Genomic DNA, 21340 nt, shown 5'->3' on the forward strand with positions numbered 1-21340 from the left:
CAGAACTTAAATTTGCACTTTTACAGAAAAACAAAATACATTTTGGATATTTTCTATTTTTAAACTTTAATAAATCCAAAATTATCAAGACTTTAAGGAATAAATATTAGCATAGGCTATATATTAAATTGTCAATCCACATTCATTTGTTGTTATTTTCAGCAATCTTGGTTATGATGGCGGTCTTTTTTTCTTTTTTTTATATTATGAGAAATAAAAACACATGTAAGTTAGAAAAATTTAAACATGACGCCAAAATAACAAGCGTGTGAGGGTGGAAGGCCCAAGCCATTCTTTGAGAGGACCAAAGACCCGATCTGTAGACCATAGAAACAACCTCTCCGGACTTGGGTCTTCTGGCACGGGGGCTCTATATGGAAACTGCTCACAGGACGACACATTTTTGTCGATATTTGTTTATGGTAATCAAAACAGACGTGTTTGCGCTAAAATGATACAGTATTCTCGGCTCTTGGACGTATCATCTTGAAATTGAATTCATAAAGTACAAGACCAAAAACGTGCAAAGCATCATCAATTACTTGATGAAATCAAAAACTTAGATACAAAACCACTCCGTGGGGGGGGGGCATGAGCAAAAATTGAAAGGATTCTAATCAACGTCCTTAGACAACTAAATATTACTATTCCAACCAGCCCAATTACTTGTCCTTATCATTTCATGAGACATGAATGACATTAGAGGTTAGGACGATTGCTGCTTGAAATGGTGTGGATTAGTTGTCGGATAAGTTACACCAGTTAACCGTAAAAATGCAGGATAAGTGACGTCAATTGCAAACAAAAAATTCCATCTTTTTAAAAATAAAAACATAAGGAATTGTGTGCAGAGAATGAAAAGACAATTATAGTAAAAAGGTAAAAGAAAATAGTATTTGTGAAATGTGGTTTAAGTTAACAAGTTGCAGGGTTAGTATTTGTTGTTATCTTCTGCGGAATAAATCCGAGAAAATTAGCGATAAACGGACAAGTTGAATGAGGGATGCTCAAACACAGTACAGACATTCACCTTTGTTATATGCTCATGGCGTAGCTACAGGGTTACGCATACCACAGGCTGGGAATCATGTTCCCGAACATTATGAGCTGTCTGTGGTTAGCACCTTAGCTTCAGACACCCTAACCTCATAAAATGAGAAATAGACAGGGTCCAGAATCGACCACGTGCTTGACCCCAGCACTCAAAGTCTAACATCTGGGTCACTAGTCCCTAAATTCCTCACTAAAATCAGACAGCAGTACAGTCCGTTTTAAAATATACATTCTTTTCATATTTTTTTAGAAAACATATTTCATAATTATAATATAATATTATATATAATATTCGGCACATATATAGTATTTATACACAATATTATATAATAGCACAATATATTCAATATAGATAGTAAAACTTAAAACTTAGATATATTTAAAATTTACTGTTTTAATTATTCTTTTTATATCTATTTTGTTTATCACATACAAATATATTTTATAATATAAATTTACAATTATAAAATATATTATAATTATATTATGGTTATTAAAACACTATAAGGTAATATTACCAGTAAATTTATGAAAAAAAAGAAAAAAAAGAACAAAGATCCTCTAGGGGCACTATTGGTGCATAGGGTGTCGGATCGACGTTTCAGTTGATGGAATCTTTTTCATAGGGACAAGTAGCAATCCTACTGCCAGCCTTGCAGCTGCGAGAATATATTCCTGGGTCCCGTATTACCAAACAGAGCATCAATCCACTGTGCTACCGCAGGATTCGTTAAATTTAATAATATACAAATTTTACTTACATGTGCGATGTTGTAGTAGAAGCAAACCAGAGCTAAAATGCCTCCAGTGAGGGAGTCAGATAGCAACGATCCTAATTTGAATGTTATACCAGAGCACCATCCAGCAATTCCAAATATAGTAAACAAATAAAAGTACATCGGATTCACAGCTAATATAGGTAAAGGTCCAAATCCCAGATGGTCAGTCATATTAACCAGTGTCAGAATAAATTTGTATGCCAAACCTAGAACGAACTATTATTACATTTACTGGGGCTCATACAAAATATTAATATGACGAGAGGCACCAATCGAGATAGTTTCTGTTTCTACCAATAATTTATTTATTGGGTTGCAAAAATCCTTTTCACAAACCATAAAAAAATCCTTAAAAAAGCCAGAAAAACAAAGTCATAACAAAAAGTAAACAAAAAATCAGTCCTAAAAATCATTTAAGACATCACAAAAAAATTCCAAAAATCCTAAAAAAAGCAGTAATTACAAAATTGCACGAAAGGTGAAATACGATATTTTTAAGTTCATGTTTACTCAACAAGATCATATAAAGTCAAATATTTTCAGATAATAAATAGGACAGCTTTCTTTTTTAAGAACTGACAAAGGCAAAAGATTTAGAAACTTTTTTTAATTTAAAAAAGGGAATTGCTTCCATAAAGCGTAAACGTTCAGACAATAAAAACACACAAAACACACAAAAAAAGACAATAATACGGTCTGACCTCAAAATTAAAAAAAAAATAATGTTGAAAAAATGTATTATGCCGTTTATGGTTGTTAGTTATTTTTCATATGGGATATTTTTTTTTCTTTTTGGACGATCCTTTCTGATTTTAATTTCTGATTTTTCATATTCCCTAGCGACTATGGTTAATATATTTGTCAAACTTTTAACAATCATAAATATCTTTACGTGTTTGTTCATGATAAATCTCTCTCTCTCTCTCTCTCTCTCTCTCTCTCTCTCTCTCTCTTTATTGCACCTCAGATAACAGTAAAAAAAAAACGGATTGATATGTATTGATTTAAAATATTAATCTGTTATTACTTGAAGGTTATCGGAGGGGAAACAAAAAAGTTATCAGGTTTTTTATTTTCTCTTCTAAAAATTTACAATTATGGAGATACATCCTTTTGACACCCGAGTGACAATATTCCAAAGGGCTGAAAATAAGAGTAATATATAATATACAAACAAAGATAAAGCATTATGGGTTGTGGTCTCTAATCTTTGTGTTTCACTTGTACAGACGAACTAACGGTGAAAATAAATTAGAAGTATTGGCAAAATAAAAAGAATAGACTACCTCAGGATAAATATTGAATCGTTCAAATGAGTTAATTGTTGTGCCATACTCGGACTTGTTATCTTTAAACACAGCCCAAAACGCAGAGGAAACGTCAGTAGAACTTACAACTTCTTTGTAAAAAGAGTAATAAAATCCCTGGAAAAAAAAAATCAGAAATGGTAAAACACCTTAGTAAAGAATGAGAATTGACTTGATCACGAGATTCAGAACAAAACAAAGTAGGAGGAAAAAATAAAAGCACACATATTTATCAACTATTTTATTGTAGATCGTTAATGCTGCTAAAAATTGGATCAAACTCCGTAGGACATTTACATTCTGCTTAGATACCTAACTTAGGTCATGAATTCTCGGAAATGTTTTGTAAAGTTTAAAAAAAAATCCATTTCCGGAAGCAAAAAATAAAAAAAAATAAGCCTAAGAAATATGTTTCTTCGAAATTAGGTTTCTTTTTTGCTAGATGTATAAAGATAATGCAGGCTTTGTTGCTGGTTTAGAAATACAAATAAGCAACATAATATAGGATTCAATATCATAGGCAGCACAATAACAATGCCTAAGTAAAGAACGATGTTGGCACAACGTATTATTTATTTGTTTTGTGTTGTTGTTTTTTTGTTTAGACCAGGGCACTTCGTATCGAAGATGTTGTTGCAGAAACTTCGAAAAGGGATCATTCGTTTGGAAATTGGAAGATTTGTGCCCATTTTAATAGTCAGAAGTGATTGGCGGAAAACTAACACCCCTCTCACACCCACCGTTTCCCCAAACACATCCAATCACAATTTTGAGATAGCCATTTTGTTCGGCCGTAGTTGAAAAGCCCGGAAATTATGTCTTTGAGGGTGACACCCCCCCCACAGCCCTCAGGGCAAGGGTTGTAATTTATGCCCTGGGGGCATATAAAGTTTTTATAAAAGCGCTGTCGTAAAAACTTCAAAAAGAGCTCATTCGATTGGAAACTGAAAGGGCTAGTGCCCTTTTTAATAGTCGAAAGTGATTGAAGGGTATCTAACCCCTTTCTCACGCCCACCAGTTCCCAAACCACATCCAATCAAAATTTTTGAGACAGCCATTTTGTTCAACGTATTTGAAAGTTCTGGAACTTAGGTCTTTGAGGATGAGGACCCCCCACAGCCCTCAGGGCAAGGTTTTTACGTTATGCCCTGGGGGCATATAAGATTTTTGAAGAACATATTGTCGTAGAAACTTCAAAAAAGACTCATTCGATTGGAAATTAAAAGGGCTATTGCCCTTTTTAATAGTCGAAAATGATTGGAGGGCAACTAACCCCCTTTCACGCCCACCATTTCCTCAAATACATCCAATCAAAATTTTGAGATGGCCGTTTTGTTCAACGTAGTACAAAGGTCTGGAAATTATGTCTTTGAGGATGACACTCCCTCCACAGCTCTCAGGGTAAGGGTTGTAAGTTACGAACTGGGGGCATATAAGGTTTTTATAGAAAGCGTCTTCGTAGAAACTTAAAAATGGGCTCATTCAATTGGAAATTGAAAGTGCTAGTGCCCTTTTTGATAATCGAGTGATTGGAGGGCAACTAGCCCCCCTCTCACGCCCACCATTTTCTCAAACACCTCCAATCAAAATCTTGAGATAGCTACTTTGTTCAACGTACTTGAAAATTCTAGAAATTAGATCTTTGAGGATGACAACCCCCTCACAACCCTCAGGGCAAGGGTTGTAAGTTATGCCCTGGGGGCATATAAGGTGTTTGTCGAAAGCGTTGTCGTAGGAACATCAAAAAGACCTCATTCGATTGGAAATTGAAAGAGCTAATGCTCTTTTTAATGGTCGAAAGTGATTGGAGGGCAACCAACCCCCCTCTCACGCCCACCATTTCCCCAAACATATTCAATCAAAGTTTTGAGATAGCCATTTTGTTCAACGTAGTTGTAAGGTCCGGAAATTATGACTTTGAGGATGACACTCCCCCCAAAGCCCTAAGCGCAAGGGTTGTAAGTTATGCTCTGGGGGCATATAAAGTTTCTTTAGAAAAAAGTTGTCGTAGAAACTTCAAAAAGGGCTCATTCCATTGGAAATCGATAGGGCTAGCGCCCTTTTTAATAATCTAATTTGATTGGAGGTCAATGAACCCCCCTCTCACGCCCAACATTTCCCCAAACACATCCAATCAAAATTTTGAGACGAACATTTTGTTCGCCGTAGTTGGAAGTTCTGGAAATTACGTCTTTGAGGGTGACAAACCTCCCCCCCTCCCGGAGGGCAACGGTTGTAAGTTATGTCCTGGGGGCATATAAGGTTTTTATAGAAAGTGTTGTTGTAGAAACTTCAAAAAGGGCTCATTCGATTGGAAATTAAAAGGGCTAGTGCCCTTTTTAATAGTCGAAAGTAATTCAAGGGCAATGAACCTCTCTCTCATGCCCACCATTTCCCCAAACACGTCCAATCAAAATTTTGAGCTAGCCATTTAGTTCAACGTCATAGAAGCTTCTGGAAATTAGGTCTTTGAGCATGACACCCCCCCCCCCCAGTTCTCGGGGGAAGGGTTGTAAGTTAGGTCCTGGGGGCATATAAGGTTTTATAGAAAGCGTTGTTGTAGAAACTTCAAAAAGGGCTCACTCGATTGGAAATTGAAAGGGCTAGTACCCTTTTCAATAGTCAAAAATGATTAAAGGGCAACTAACCCCCCTTTCATGTCCAGCATTTCCCCAAACACATCCAATCAAAATTTTGAGATGACCATTTTGTTAAACGTAGTTAAAACTGCTTGAAATTAGTCCTTTGAGGATGACAACCGCCCCCCCTTTCTCACAGCCCTCAGAGCAAGGGTTGTAAGTTATGCCCTGGGGGCATATAAGGTTTTTATAGAAAGCGTTGTCGTAGAAACTTCAAAAAGGGCTTATTCGATTGGAATTTGAAAGGGCTAGAGCCCTTTTTAATAATCAAAAGTGATTGGAGGGCAACTAACCCCCCTCTCACGCCCACCATTTCACTGAACACATCCAATAAAATTTTGAGACAGCCATTTTGTTCTACGTATTTGAAAGGTCTGGAAATTATGTTTTCGAGGATAACAAATCCCCCCCAGCCCTCAGGGCAAGGGTTGTTAGTTATGCCCTGGTGATATATAAGGTTTTTATAGAAAGCGTGGTCACATAAACTTAGGAGGAGGCTCATTGTATTGGTAAGCAGACGCTCTAGTGCTCTTTGATTCAAAGTAATCGGAGGTCAGATACCCCCCCCCCAAACACACGCGCACGTGGTATTATCCCGAAATGCATCTAATAGAAATTTTGAGACAGCCATTCTATCCAAATAGTCTAAATATCTACCAAGGCTTTTGGGGTTGAAACAAACCCCAGAGAATAGGGGCAATGGTTGTAAGTTATGCCTAGTTGGTATTTGAGATTTTTATGGATGGGATGGCTGTTTAACTTTAGAAGAGGCTCATTTGGTTGAAAATTGAAAGTTCTAGTTCCTTTTTATGGGCCAAGTGATGAACGGCACTTAGCCCCTCCCCCTCTTCTACAACCCCTCCTTTCACCAAACGCATCTGAATGATATTATGAGATAGTGATTTCTTCCAAATAGTCCAAAGAAGATATAATAATGTTTCTAGGGATGACAGAACTCCCCAGCGCACTGGGGATAGGGTTGTAAGTTATTTATGAGGGCATATAAGGATTTTATTGAATGAGCGGTCGTATAAACATCAAATGGCGCTTATTTGATTTGAAATTGGAAGTTATAGTGCCCTTCTTAAGAGTTAAAGGGATTTGAGAGCAAACAGCCACCCCATCCCTCCACGCTCAGCATTTGCCTTAACACCTCCAATCAAAATTTCGAGATAACAATTTTATTCATCGTAGTTGAAGGTTTCGGAGATTATGTCTTTGGGGAAGACAACCCCCCTCCCCCTAGAGCTCTTAGGGAAAGGGTTGTAGGTTATGCCCTTTTGGCCTATAAGGTTCTTACAAAAAAGGGTGGTCGTATATGCTTTGGAGAGGACTCATTGGATTTGTTATCATAAGTTCTAGCGCCCTTTTTAAGATTCAAAGTGATCAGCTACCCCCCCCCCCCCCCACACACACACACACAAACACGTCGTGTTTTCCTGAGATGTATCCAATAGATTTTTTTAGCATTCTTTTTATTCAAAATAGTCCAAATATCATATAACAAGGTTTTATAGGTTGATACAAACCACCAGAGCCTGGGGGCGAGAGCTGTAAATTATGCCCTTAGGGCATTTAGGGTTCTTATGTAAGGGATGGTTTTATAAGCTTTAAAGGTGGCTCATTTCCTTGGAATTGGAGGTTCTAGTTCCCTTTTAAGAGTCAACAGTGATGGAGGTCAAGTAGCACCTCTTTTCACCAAATGCATCTGATTGAAATTGTGCGATGACAATTATTTTAAAGTAGTCCAAAGAACATATAAAAATGTTTTCAGGGTTGGCACAACCCCCTAGAGCCCTGGGGCAAGGGCTTTAAATTATGCCCTGGGGCCATATAAGGTTTTTATAGAATGGGTGGTCGTATTAAATTCAGATGGGTCACATTTGATTTTATAGTGGCCTTTTTAAAAGTCAAAGTTATTTGAGAGAACCGCCCTCCACGCCTATCATTTCCCATAACACATATCTAAACAAAGTTTTGAGAGATCAATTTTGTAAGCATTGTTGAAAGGTCCAATAATCATGCATAGCAATAGTTGTATTAGCAATAGTTGTATTAGTAGCAGTATGGAAATAACACCTTTTTTCAACATCCCATTCACCACACGATGAAATTTTTAACTTAATACCATCAACCGGTCCTGAGGCATTGCTGATGCGTCCTCTTGACAACCTGTATGGGCATTGTGTGTTTCGATTTATTTCAATACAATTACAATATTGCCCAAGATTTTCGCCTTAATACCCTTAGGTCTATTAGTTGTGGTAGTAGCACCAGTAAATATAGTAGTAGCAGTAGGAGAGCACAGTTAATAGCAGTAGTCTTAGCTTTAGTAGCAGTAGTAGTAGTAGCAGTAATAGTAATTGTAGCAGTAGTTGTACGAGTAGAAGCAGTAGTATTATGATGCAAATAGTGTCTTTTTGTTAGTTCAACATCCCCCACAACAAGCGTTGTAAGCTTTAATTTCACATACGAAACTATTCCTAAGATATTGCTGATAGGCCCTTTTGACAACCTGTATACGGATGGCAGGTTGTCATCCGTACAACAGAAATATTCTCTGAAAATTTCTCCTTCATACCTTCATAGGGTGTGGATTTTGAGCTAGCCAGAAAAGCTGTGAATTTTCATTTAATGCTGCTTCTTCGGTTGCTGTAACCGAATGAATTCTCAAAAATGTTTGGTAAAGCTTAAAAAAATTCTATTTTCGGAAGGCAAGCATAAAACTAAAGATAAAAGCCTAAGGAATATGTTTCTTCTAAATTAGGTTTCTTTTTTGCTAGATGTATAAAGCTAATGCAGGCTTTGTTGTTGGTTTAGAAATAAAAAATAAGCAACAAAATAGAGAATGCATTATCAAATCAAAAAGAATAAAAAAACACAAGATTTTTAAGCCTATAATCATACCATCTTTTTTTATCTTAGGAAATAGTACAGAATTCGAATAGATGTATGCTTGCTAACTTCAAAGATTGACTAGCTTTTCCCATTACGTACTCCTGGATGTTTCTATGAATAGTCTTTTTGATCAAAATCTTTCGGAAGTTTTATATTTCCTGCTTTTTTAACATTTTCTTTACTTGAATTCAGCATTTTTTTTTTTATTACATGTCTAGCACATTATATGAAAAAGAACTTTGTTTCTTTTTCAGCAAAGTGTTTGTCTTTGAAAATTCAATAATACTTCCCTGGGAACTAATTGGCTTAAACTGCCTGAACTTGAATTTGTCAGACTAAAACCGGAATTCTAAACAATCTCTCAAATAATGTCAAAATGACGATCCTAAGCAACACTACAAAAACATGGTACTCTGAAAGACTCTGGAGCTTTGAATATCCTCTGAATCCTTCTTTATATAATTCTAATACTTGAATATGACAAGGCTTGGCCAAAGGCGTGTCCCCAGGTGGCGGATAAGAGAACACCCTAAAGATATGTGTGATGCCTCTATGGGTGGCACGGACCAAGAGGGGGCCTAGTCCCTGGGGTTCATAGTAGAAACTGGGGCACCCTCGCCCGGGGGGCCGTAAATAAACGTGGAGGAGGAAGAAAGCCCTTCGATTGTACACTCAGCAGGGTCTACCGGCGCGTGAACACATCCTGTGAGTTACAAACTCTGTCCCAGGAATGGGTTAAATTACATGGTGACACAGAACACCATCGTGGGACGATCCTCTATAAGAATACAACTGCGGCAGGGCGTAAGATCCAGATGTATGGGCAACGGCCTCTGTAAACGGCTGCCTCGACCCTGTCGGGGTACCCGCAAAGACTAGGGAACTTTGCGGTCAACTCTATTCCCGCTTGAGGAGTGGCGCCCCTCGAGGAAATCATAGCTTAGTAAACGACACAGCATTTACACTGGTTTCTGATTAATGGATATTTCTTCTGGGCTTGGTCTCTTTTGGAGGGCGTTTTCGGGCTAAAACACCTCTTCTTGGCTGATTCATCTACTATGGGTTGCCTCCTCGTAGTTGCATAATATTTTAAACGTGAATATATAATGAGTCAGGGGGGGATAGGATTTCGATTGTCTATGCAGGATTTCATATTGTTGACAGAAGAGCATTGTCAAGTGCTTAAAACCATGTTGCAACCAAGACAGGCCCAGGATTGAACAAAACCTCTATTCAAGTCGAGGTCCCAGGGACTTCTCGCTGTTCTGTTCTAAGCCGGCTTTAGCGCTTCTGTGTAGACTTGAGAAGATGTGTTGGTCCCCGTCCTGCACTGGTTTTGGGACCATTGCTTTTCCTGGCACCAAAATAATTTGAATAATTTAAAGAATATGAAAATTGCAACTTGGAATATTACGTTAAAAAATAACTACCGTACCGACATTTTGACAGACAAATTTTGACGCTTCGAACTGGACTTATTAGGAGTTTCAGAAACTCATATCCCAGGGATATGAAGCTTGAAAGTAAGAGATAAAAAATTTATTTGCTCAGGCAGGAAGGATGGTGTACATAGGATGGGGGATATGATGAATAAGGAAGCTGTTAAAACCTGTTTAGGCTGGAAAGGTATTATTTGGTCATAAAATGGCTCACAAGTTAACAAGGTATTCAAGGGATTATATTATTGTAAACCAAAGACTGGCAGGATCAATATAAGATATGAGGGTATATAGGAGTGTTGTTATTGATGTTATAAGTAATAACTATGTAGTAGTGTCTTGGGTTAATTTAAAGCTGAAATTTCGGATGGGTAACTACCTGCCGGGAAGGTATGACGTTGGTAGACTCCGGGATGAGAATTCGAAAGAAACTTTCAAGGAACAGTTGAATACCAAACTAGAGAGTTTAAAATTTGACAATGTAGAAGATGGATAGAATAATTTCAGGAAAATAATTTGTGAAGTTGCTGATGGTGTCTCAGGGAAGAATTTAAAAGGCAGCTAAGAATATTAGTGAAAATATTAGTGTTTAATAGAGAGGAGAAGCGGCCTATACAAGAATTATCTGAGTAATAGACCATATGAAAATAGGAGGAATGTAAAGAAAGTGGAGAAAGCATTATAAAATAAACTAAGGACGTGTGAAGTGGAGGCCATGGATAAAATTACCATGGACCTGGAAGATGCAGCTAGCCGGGATAATAGTGAAATATTGTACTGGCGTGTTAATAAATTGAGAAGGAGCAGTCGATTTCGACCTGTCCCAGTTAAACATAGGAACGGGGTCACATTTAATGATAAGGAAAGAGTTATAGAGAGATTGGCAGAACATTTTGAGAATGTGCTAAACCGGGATGTGCTAAACTATAGAGTTACAGAAAAAGTTTGTGAGACCTTGGAATGCGAACAAAGATTTATTTGTGAGGAAAAATTTTGACTGTAATAAAACAATTAAAAAATAAGAAGACCCCAGGAGCTGATAGTGTGATAAATGAGTTTCTCAAATATGGTGGTCATAAAGTTAGATATAAGTTACTGAAGAATACGAATATGATTTTTGAAAAAGAAGAAGTGCCTAGCGGTTTTGGGAAAACCCTAATTAAACCCCTGTATAACAAAGGTGATAAGAGTGAGTGTGGTAATTATAGAGGCATTAGCTTGGTTTCTATAGGCAGAAAATTACTAAGTATAATGATACTTTTTAGACTTAGAGATGCTGTGAACAAAATTTTAGGATAAGGACAGGGTGGTTTAAGGAAGGGTTGACAAAGTTTTAAGAGAAGGACAGGGCGGTTTAAGGAACGGTAGAGGATGTGTTGATTATAGATTATAAGCAAATGTCAAATTCAGCTGATAGAAGAGTTTTAGCAAAGGCCTTACCCTTGTAGGGTATACCAAACAAATACATTAAAGTGTTTTGTATTAAATCAGAAGTTAAGCCCACCTATATGAATCATTTTGATGGACTTTGTCCTAAGGAGCACAGGAGATGCAATGGGAAGAACACGAAATCAAATGGAAAAATAAAACTTCCATAGACTTAAATTATGCTGATGATTTAAGCATGCTGTATGAAAAAGGGGAGCAAAATCAATGATCTTTTAAAGGTTATGCGAGTTCAGGGTGCTAGAATAGGTTTAAGAACTGATGTTAAGAAGACTAAGTCGCTAAGGCTAGGAATAAGTGAAGATGAATAGATGACGTTGGGTAGCGAAAAGATCGATTAAGTGTACATCTTCACTTACCTTGGTAGTAGTATTAGTAAAGATGGTGGGTGCAGTGATGATTTTAAAAGTAAAATAGCCAAGACCCAGGGTATTTTTTTAAAGTTCAAAAAAAATTGGAAGAATAGGAAGATAAGTCTAAGAACCAGGATTAGAACAATGGAATCTAGAGTGACGAGAGTGGTTAAATATGGATCTGAAACATGGGCGCTCCAAAAAACGGAGGAAGATTTGCTAGATATTTTACACAAAAATTACCTACAGATGTTTTGGGTTCCAAATTGACTGACCATATTTCAAACAGTGGGCTGTACGAAAAGTATGGTTCAATCCCGCTTTCTAGAGCCATAATGAGAGAAAGGTTGAGATGGCTAGAGCACGTTCTGCAGATGAAGGATGAACCATCTATGGCTAAATGGAAAGCAGGTCGTCCTCGGTTGGGGTAGGAGGATGTTGTAGGGAAAGATTTAACGGAAATGGGAACTTCCTGGGAGGGTGTTAAGAGGAAGGCTTTGAATGTATTTGGATGGTGGAGGACCGTGCGTAGCGGCGTTGACTTCTGGCGACTTGGTGCTGCGGTAACCTGTTAGTAGTAGTAGTAGTTGGCCCAAAAGACCACTTTTTTCATAAATTTTCTTTCCACAGTCACAGAAATTGAAAGTCACAGTCACTGATAGAGAGATGTTTTGGATTCCCAACTGACTGACCATATTTCAAACAGTGGGCTGTACGAAAAGTGTGGTTCAATCCTGCTTTCTAGAGCCATAATGAGAGAAAGGTTGAGATGGCTAGAGCACGTTCTGCAGATGAAGGATGAACCGTCTATGGCTAAACACAAAAGCAGGTCGTCCACGGTTGGGGTAGGAGGATGTCGTAAGGAAAGATTTAACGGAAATGGGAACTTCCTGGGAGGGTGTTAAGAGGAAGGCTTTGAATGTATTTGGATGGAGGAGGACCGTGCGTAGCGGCGTTGGCTTCTGGCGGCTTGGTGCTGCGGTAAGCTGTTAGTAGTAGTATTAGTTGACCCAAAAGACCACTTTTTTCATAAATGTTCTTTCCACAGTCACAGAAATTGAAAGTCACAGTCACTGATAGAGAGACATGAAAAAATCTTATTAATTCTATTTTAGTCAATTAATTTTAAAACTTATTCATCAACTTCTGAGTACAGTCATGACAAAGTTTTCAAAATCCTTTCAAGGGCGTTTTGATATGGCAAATATGTGAAACCTTTATGTATATATTGAAATATGAAGTTAATTAGACGATCAAATGACAGACACAACAATCAGACAGTCAGACAATTAAACAGAAAACTTATTAATTCACTGTCAGACCATCAAGTTCATGCAATGGGGATGCAAAGTTTCCTCAATCCCCCCAAAAGAATTTTGATGTGCCAAATATGTGGAACTTCTATAGATATATTGAAATACAAAATTAAATGGAATTGTGTCATGTGATTTTTCATCCTTGGTTATATTGTAATATTCCAACAACATACCTGATGATTCATTAAAACAGAGCAGACACAAGCAAATTCATGGTCGTTCTTCACATATTTTACAAGATATTCTTAATGCATTATGTAGTTCATTGAGTGCTTACTGCAAAATAAAATAAAGGCATGAATACATACAGATTCCGAGATTATTTTTTTTCATAGTCTAGAATAGAATCTAGAAAACAATTTGATCCCAATATAATTTTTTGTAATGACATATTTTTAACGTTTTCTTTAGACAAACCATATTTTTTCCAAAAATATACATTTTTGAATTAGTATAGTTTAGTTTAGCCTTCTGGGAATGTCTTAGGATAAAATTGTTTTTACTCATATTGCTATTATATTAACATGGAATGACCATGATTCTCATTAAAAATAACCATAAATAAGGATGATATAAATTATTTTTCGAAGAGACACATCTCTAGAATTTGTCTTCCATGATATTGAAAAATCAAAACTGTTGATGAATGAAACCCAACCGAAAAGTAGAGAAAAAAGTTTGGTATGGTTACTTGTATCCGCAAGAGGAATAAATCTACCAAGTTCCATCAAAATCTGAAATCACCAATGTTATGTTACTTGAAATCTGAGACCAAAACCATACAGCAATGAAAATTTCTTTAAATTCATTAACAGCTGAATTCATTAACATGTTAAATTTAAGTAAAACTCAACTTTGTCAAAATTAAACAGCCATTTTGCTTTTTATAATTTGTAGGTGTCTGTTACTAAAGCCAATCATGGGTGCCTGAAGCCAGTATTTCTCCTAAGTACTTTTACAGTCAGAATTGGTTAGTTTCAAATCAATGTAAGAGGGTTCATGTTTTTCCCTCTTTCTTTTGTCATACTGTAAACGTGAAAGCAAGCAAGTGTTTCTCATTGTATACATTACATAACATCCCAAAGTTTCATGAAAAAAATAACGAATTTCCTACATAGTTTAGTAAGTGCACCCTAATTGCCTGACAGATGTGTGATTGACTTGAAACTTTCAGAGGAACTTTAAAGGAGGATGGGGGTAATGGGACTTAGAATTTTGTGTTTGGGGAAGGTGGCAAAATATTCTTTCTTTGGTTGTCACAAAAGAGTACACACCATGTTGTTGTTTTTTTTTGTTTTTTTTTTTATGGCTGTTGTTTGACAAGGTCTTTGGCTGGTTATGGTTACAAGATAAAAACCATTGGTGCATATTTTATATTAGAGCATGTCCATATTTCAGCCACTCTTTGGGCCCACTAGGAGGCATACATGCAAGTATTCAGTAGCACAATATAATAGATTAAAGGTTTTACTCTCAACTAAGAAAAAAAGTATTTGGTAAAAAAAATTGTCAGAAAGCAGATCCTAAACAATTAGAGGAAAACTTTGGGACAGTAGTAAACACCAGCTAACAAGACTTTCCCTTCATTTTAACTGGTCATATTTAATGATTATATTTCATTGGTTTTTTTTTCTTACCTGTTCTGTTCTCAGACTCATTTCTTTTTCAATATTGCTCAGTTTTGAGAAACTTCTTGACCTCTCAAAAATATAGCCAAAAATTATGCTTCCAACCACTGACACTGCAAGGTATCCTAAAATAAGATTTGGTTAAAAATTTACCGTTCTTGAAAAATTTAGCCAATGTATAATCATTATTATCAATTAATCTTATTGATATCAGAAAAATGAATTATTTCTCAATTTACCATCCAAAGTAGGTAATTATTCCATAAGTTTAATTTTCTATCATGGAAAAGAGGGACAGGAGACTCTCATGCTTGAAATAGTCCTGAATAAGATATTAGGAACAAACAAAGATTAGAAGAAAGCTACTCTCTTGAGTATTGTCATAAAATATGATTTTAAAAATGAACAGGAGTTAACTAGGCCTACATTTTTAATAATTGTAATTATTACATTTAAAATTCTACATTTTTAATAATTTTAATAAAACTACATTTTAATAATTCACAATTTTAATAAATAAAACCTATTTTTTTAAATGAAAGCACAGAGTAATGTTTAAACAAAAATCAAACAAACATTATCTTAAGCCTGAGAGAGGGCAACCATCTCTTAATACCCCCTACAATTTACACTAAATTGTGACTTTCTTATGTCCAAGAATAATGTGGTGAAGTTAAAAAAAAAATATTGAAATGCTTCAAGAATGAAAGGGCACATTTAGTTGTGTTCATATTTGCTTTGAACTTACTGACAAGGCTCACAAGGATTTTGAATGTTGGCTGACAAGGATTATCTTTGGTAATCTGTCATCCTTCATCTGCAGAATGTGTCCTACCCAAATCAACCTTTCTCTCATTATAGCCCTAAAACACAGGATTGACCCACGTTTTTTGTGCCACATACTGCTTGAGATACTGTCAGTCAGTTGGGTACCCATAACAATCTGTAGACAATTTCTCGGAAAATACCTAGCATATCTTTAGCAATACTTTTTGGAGTGCCAACACTTTGAACAGATCAGAATACAACAAACCAAAATTAAATAAACAATAAACAAACATACAATAGATATTAATGTAAATTAATAAACAAATCCTAAAACGAGTATAACTTAAATTGAATATGCAAATCAAGCTTGAAACAAACAAAAATCACCACAAACAAGAGTTTGCGTATGACCTCCTTCTCTCACTGTAAAAGTCAAAAACCTACTGCATCATTGGCACTTTACTGAAAACCAATGTTATGACAAATATTTTCTTTTGTACTTAATATTGAAAATAAACATTAAAATTATAGTAACATTTTGAACTGACGAGCTTTCAGCAATGAATATCCTTATACATCAAATATTCAGTTTAATTTATTAGCTCTTTTTAAGTTGGTAAAGAAGAATATAGTTTCCCTACAAACAAGTGTTTGGATACTGTCTCCTTTCCTAACAGTAAATAAAAACCAGAAGCCTACTGTGCCATTGGCGCTTAACTGAAAACGGATTATATTACAAATATTTTCTTTTCTGGTTCTTACAGTATTGAAAATAAAAATACAATTACAGTGAAATAAATTCTTGAACTGATGGATCTTTCAAAAATTAATATTATTATTCATCAAATATTCAATTTGATGTTGATTATACTTTCCAAGACTGTTCAAGATACTGTTTATACTGTTCAAGATGCATATAGTTTTCAGTAAAGCGCCAATGATGCAGTAGGTTTTAGACTTTTACAGTGAGAGAAGGAAGACATACCCAAACTCTTGTTTGTGGTGATTTTTGTTTGTTTCAAGCATGATTTGCATATTCAATTTAAGTTATACTCATTTTAAGGTTTATTTATTAATTTACATTAATATCTTTTGTATGTTTGTTTGCATTGATTGTTTATTTAATTTCTGTACGTTTTAAGTTTCATTTATGCTTCAATAGGAAATTACTTTTGTTCGTTTTAATCTTGATTTTATTTATCAATCTAATAAATAGACGCCTGCATATCCATTAATTAACTTATATTATTAATTGTTGTATGTTTTTGCTATGATTGTTATTTGTTATTTGTTCGTTTTGGGTTTCAAATATTCTTTAGTAGTAATATGTGGTCGTTTTGAATTTGTATTATTCAAGTTATTTGTATCTACTGATCTTAATTTTAATATAGCCCTAAATTTCATTTTAAAAACTTATTTTTCGAAAAGTTTCTTTTAATTAATTTTGTTTGTTTTTTATTGCAAAAAATTTCAAGTTTTTAAAAATTCCTTATTTCAAAATCAAACTTAAAAAAAAAATAAAACATTCATCAAAGTATCAAAACTGATATCAAAGTGAAAAAACGGTTTGTGTCAATCTCAGAGTTTTATTATCTGATGTTTGAACTATTTTTAACAAAATTGCTACCTAAAAATTTTTGTGGGATGGGTTTGGGGAAAAGGGGCGTGGGGGGACTAGATTAAGCTTTGGTCTCTTTTGACTCGTTAAAAGTGAACTAGAACTTTCTATTTTCTTGCATGACTACTGGATTCTAAACAAGTACCAAATGTTCTAGGCCATAGAAGCAATGAAAGAGTAGAGATGAGAGCTTGACAACATATTCTTAAAGTTGGCTATCCTAGGCCATATTTATGTCATTGGACAAATTTTAAAAGTTTAGGTAAAATTCTGCTTTAGCTACTTTTGGCTATCTTGGAAAGGAGTTTGGTTAGGAAAATGAAACTTTCATTGATGGGTCCATAGGCTAAAATATGTCCTAGGAAGATATTTTGAAGTGCATACCTCTACTCCTTCTCTCTCTACATTGCCCTGACCTTTGATGACCTTTAAAAATATGTGTGTGATAAAAGTGAAACCAAATACAAGAGATCTTCTGCTTAAAATGCAGTCCAACAAAATTGTTTTCAGCCTCACAACTTTACTCAATCTTGATTTATAGAGTTTTACAGATATGCAAATACATTTCCTAATTTTTGAAAATTACCCTTTATATGGCTAAAAATGCTATTCAAATAACAGGAATTACATTTTTAGTACTAAGGCCAGGGAAAAAGAATCTTATAACTGAAAATTAAGGTAAAATGTTGTTTTGTCAAAATTTCAATAGGTATAGACATATCATATAGTCAAATTTCAGGATCCTCTAGAGGGAGAAGGAGAGGAGATAATTACTTCAAAATACCTTCCCAGGACATATTTTAGCCTGTAGACCCATCCCTGAGAGTTTCATTTTCCTAACCTCACCCCTTTCCAAGATAGGTAAAAGTAACTAAAGTAGAATTTTACCAAAGTTTAATCAGGCTAGCTCAACTAGGCGTACTAGCAGGCTAGCCTAAAAGTAAAAAAACTCCACTAGCCCACTAGTAAAAGCAAAAAATTCCAAGATATTAAGAACCTTCTCATCTAGATATTCATTCTGAACATTGGAAGGTGGTAGTACTGCAGTTAATCTGAAAGCATCTCTGTAAGTCCAAAAACTTTTCTGAATTTAGCCTAGCCTAATCAAGTTAGAACATCCTTGGGGCGACTAATCTTTAGTTCAGAGAAGGACCTAGATTCAACCATTATCTATATTTGCTATAATTCTTTGAAAAAAAAATACTTTGGATAAATATAACCTAGGTTTTTGCAATTCATCACAATTTGACTCCTTATTAAGACACTCAGTTCCAGGTCTTTTTATTTTAAATTCTTACGTTTATCTTTACCTGACTGCCAGTTTGAAGTAAGGGTTCTCTTAGAATAAAAGAGTACGTGAAATGGGAAACTAGAAGGCCGTTCAAGAAAAGAATCGCCTGGATGTTGCTGAGGTAATATATTAATTGAATTTACCTCATTCGTTGAGATAATGGATGCATTCAATCACAATTAGTGATTTTGTATTGCAGTTCCAAGAAAAAATTAAAACTTACACACCACTTTTTGCTTTCTTCGGACTTGCTTCACGGAACAAAGCAAACATTGAAAGAGAGTGGCGGTAGTTCAGTTTACGGATGAATCTTCTTCTTTCTTCTTCTATTTAACAGCAGGCGGGCTTTTCAGTAAGGCTATTTAGCCCTTTTCCTTTTGCTTCACTCTGTGGGCTACAGAGCTACTGGCTTGATTGCCTCATATTTATTAGATATATTCAGATATCTTTCAGCAGATCTTTTGACTCTAGGAGTTCAAATATAAGATGATAGATGTCGATTTCTATGCTCTGTGTGCAGGTATAGTTGGCTAGGCTCTTGGCAGATAGTGGGATTTTGTGGTGTTTGAAGTATTTTAACAGTTTAGAAATCAAGGTATGTTGTGCAGACGTCAGCATATTACATTCAAATAGACAATGGTCAATTGTTTCATTATTCATATTACAATGCCTGCAAAGAGGGGACAGGGGAATTGAGCCACTTGAATTAGAAAGCTTATAAGAGAATGCAAGGAAATTTAGTCCATTTGTTCCAGAGCGAATTCTATGATAAATTTTAGAAAGATACTTATAGGGAAAGGGGGAAAGGATAGGATTAATCTTATTAAAATTAATGTCTGATAGCCTCCATCGGTAAATATCTCTAATTGGGATTGGTCTCCCACTTGGCTGGTCAATATTTATAGCATTTTTTGCTATTTCATCAACCTGATGATTACCACTTATGCCAGACTGGCTAGGAATGTACTGAAAGTAAGTCTTTATGCCACTTGAAGCAAGATTATCAATAATACTGAGACAATGATAAGTGTCAATGTCCAACTTATATTGAGGACCTGTGGCCAGCAACTCAAGGCTTGATAAAGAGTCAGAATAGATGATAATATTATTCGAATTTTCAATCAAAAGTTGGTTTTGCTTAAGGTGTTCTAATGCCATGATTATGGCATTTAACTCAGCAGACATTATAGATAAATTATTAAATACTCTCTCGCCCATTGCAATTTTCAGGTGAGGAAGGAAAACACCACTTGCAACCTTCTCATCCATTTTTGACCCATCAACAAATATTTGGAAGTGATTTTTATAGGTAACTGTGTTAAGTTCTGCAAATTTTTTCTGGACAAAACCAATGGGGGTTAAATCTTTATTCCATTTTGAAAATTCAGTATTTATTATGGGAAATGACCAATTCCATGGAGGGGATTGGGGGAAAGTAGGTGCAATAGACTTTGCTGGTACAGGGAACTTTTTTTGAATATTGGCATACTCATCTGCAATACCTCTATACATGGCTGGATTTCTTAACCAATTATGTAATGTGTGTGAGCTATTTGATTCAATTTTTGTAAGATGTTTTATCAAGAGAAAGCTACTTCTCTCCCTTATTGTTGTTAATCCACTCTCCATAAGCAGAAACTTGGTGCTTGTGGGTTTCCTAAGACCAAATATGAGACGTATTATATCATTTTGTGTTGTTTCAATTTTTTGCATCTGGGTCTTTGCACATACACCATAGACAATGAGCCCATAGTCAATATGGGGTCTTATATGTGATTTATAAGACTGGGGCAAGGTTTTCTCCTTACAACTCCAGGGTGTGGAAAGAAGTCTTTTTAGTATATTTGCTTTTCTATAACATTTTTGTTGTGTTTGAAATGTGGAGGTGGAAATTGAGTTTTTGGTCAAGCATGAGACTTAGGAAATTAATATTATTATCTTCTGGAATAGTTGTTTTATTTAGAGTTAGTTTTGCATTAACATGGTTTCGCTTCCTGTGAAATTGGATTATTTTTGACTTGGTGGGTGCAATGGGTAAATCTGAATGTTGAGAGAATTTTTCAAACTGGAAAAGTGACTTTTGCAGATTTGACTGTGCTATCTGAAAGGTGTTGCCAGATGACCATAGCACCAGATCATCAGCATATTGTAGATTCGTGTGGGGTAGGTTCATGTCCCAGAGATATAGGGCAAATAGGAGGCAACTGAGGACTGCTCCCTGAGGTAGGCCTTTGAATATTGTCTTTTGGGGTGAAGAGGCTGAACCAACACAAACAATGAAACTTCGCACTTCTATGAAGGATTTAATAAAGGATACTAGCTTAGGAGGTACTCCAAGGTTTGCAAGTTTATTTAAAAGGATTTGGTGGTTCACATTGTCATAAGCTCCTTCAAAATCTAGGAAAGCTGCCACTAGGATATTATTTTTTGATAAAGATTCATTTATTGCATTTGTTAGCAAAATGAAAGCATCTGTTGAGGAGTGGTATTTCCTGAATCCAGTTTGAGTGTGTGGGATCATGTTATTTTTCTCGACAAACCAGAGGAGTCTGTGATAAATCATTTTCTCCCTTATTTTCCCCATCACAGGTGTAATCATTATGGGCCTATAAGACTCAGGGTTATCTTTTGGTTTATTTTTCTTTAGGATTGGTAGGAGGGACGAACATTTCCATATATTGGGGAACCTAGAAGATGACCAAGCGTGATTATAACAATTTAGCAGTTCTTGTTTGTATGAAGGTGTGAGATTCTTTATCCATGTAGGGTGTATATTGTCATACCTACTGCTAGTTTTGGACCTAA

The 21340-nt window shown here is 35.6% G+C and overlaps 1 protein-coding gene across 6 annotated transcripts in view; it reads right to left on the reverse strand.

Annotated features, from left to right (window-relative positions):
- LOC148956215 (protein C-mannosyl-transferase DPY19L1) overlaps positions 1–21340 on the reverse strand; it is a 173428-nt gene that overhangs the window by 108865 nt on the left and 43223 nt on the right. Inside the window, exons 1-5 of one of the 6 annotated variants that reach the window (XM_089098790.1) lie at positions 18759–18778; positions 14868–14983; positions 13404–13506; positions 3119–3256; positions 1815–2048 (exon numbers count right to left, since the gene is read on the reverse strand). In XM_089098790.1, the coding sequence (XP_088954916.1) occupies positions 1815–2048; positions 3119–3256; positions 13404–13415 (384 nt within the window). In that variant the 5' untranslated portion in view covers positions 13416–13506; positions 14868–14983; positions 18759–18778. Of the gene's footprint in view, positions 1–1814; positions 2049–3118; positions 3257–13403; positions 13507–14867; positions 14984–18241; positions 18359–18464; positions 18521–18758; positions 18779–21340 lie in introns of those variants that run through there. The other 5 variants (XM_089098528.1, XM_089098711.1, XM_089098629.1 and 2 more) reach the window with 5 other exon arrangements.

This window comes from Artemia sp. Qi Xiang Cuo, chromosome 1, assembly GCF_049724085.1.
Source record: "Artemia sp. Qi Xiang Cuo chromosome 1, ASM4972408v1, whole genome shotgun sequence".
NCBI lineage: Eukaryota > Metazoa > Arthropoda > Branchiopoda > Anostraca > Artemiidae > Artemia > Artemia sp. Qi Xiang Cuo.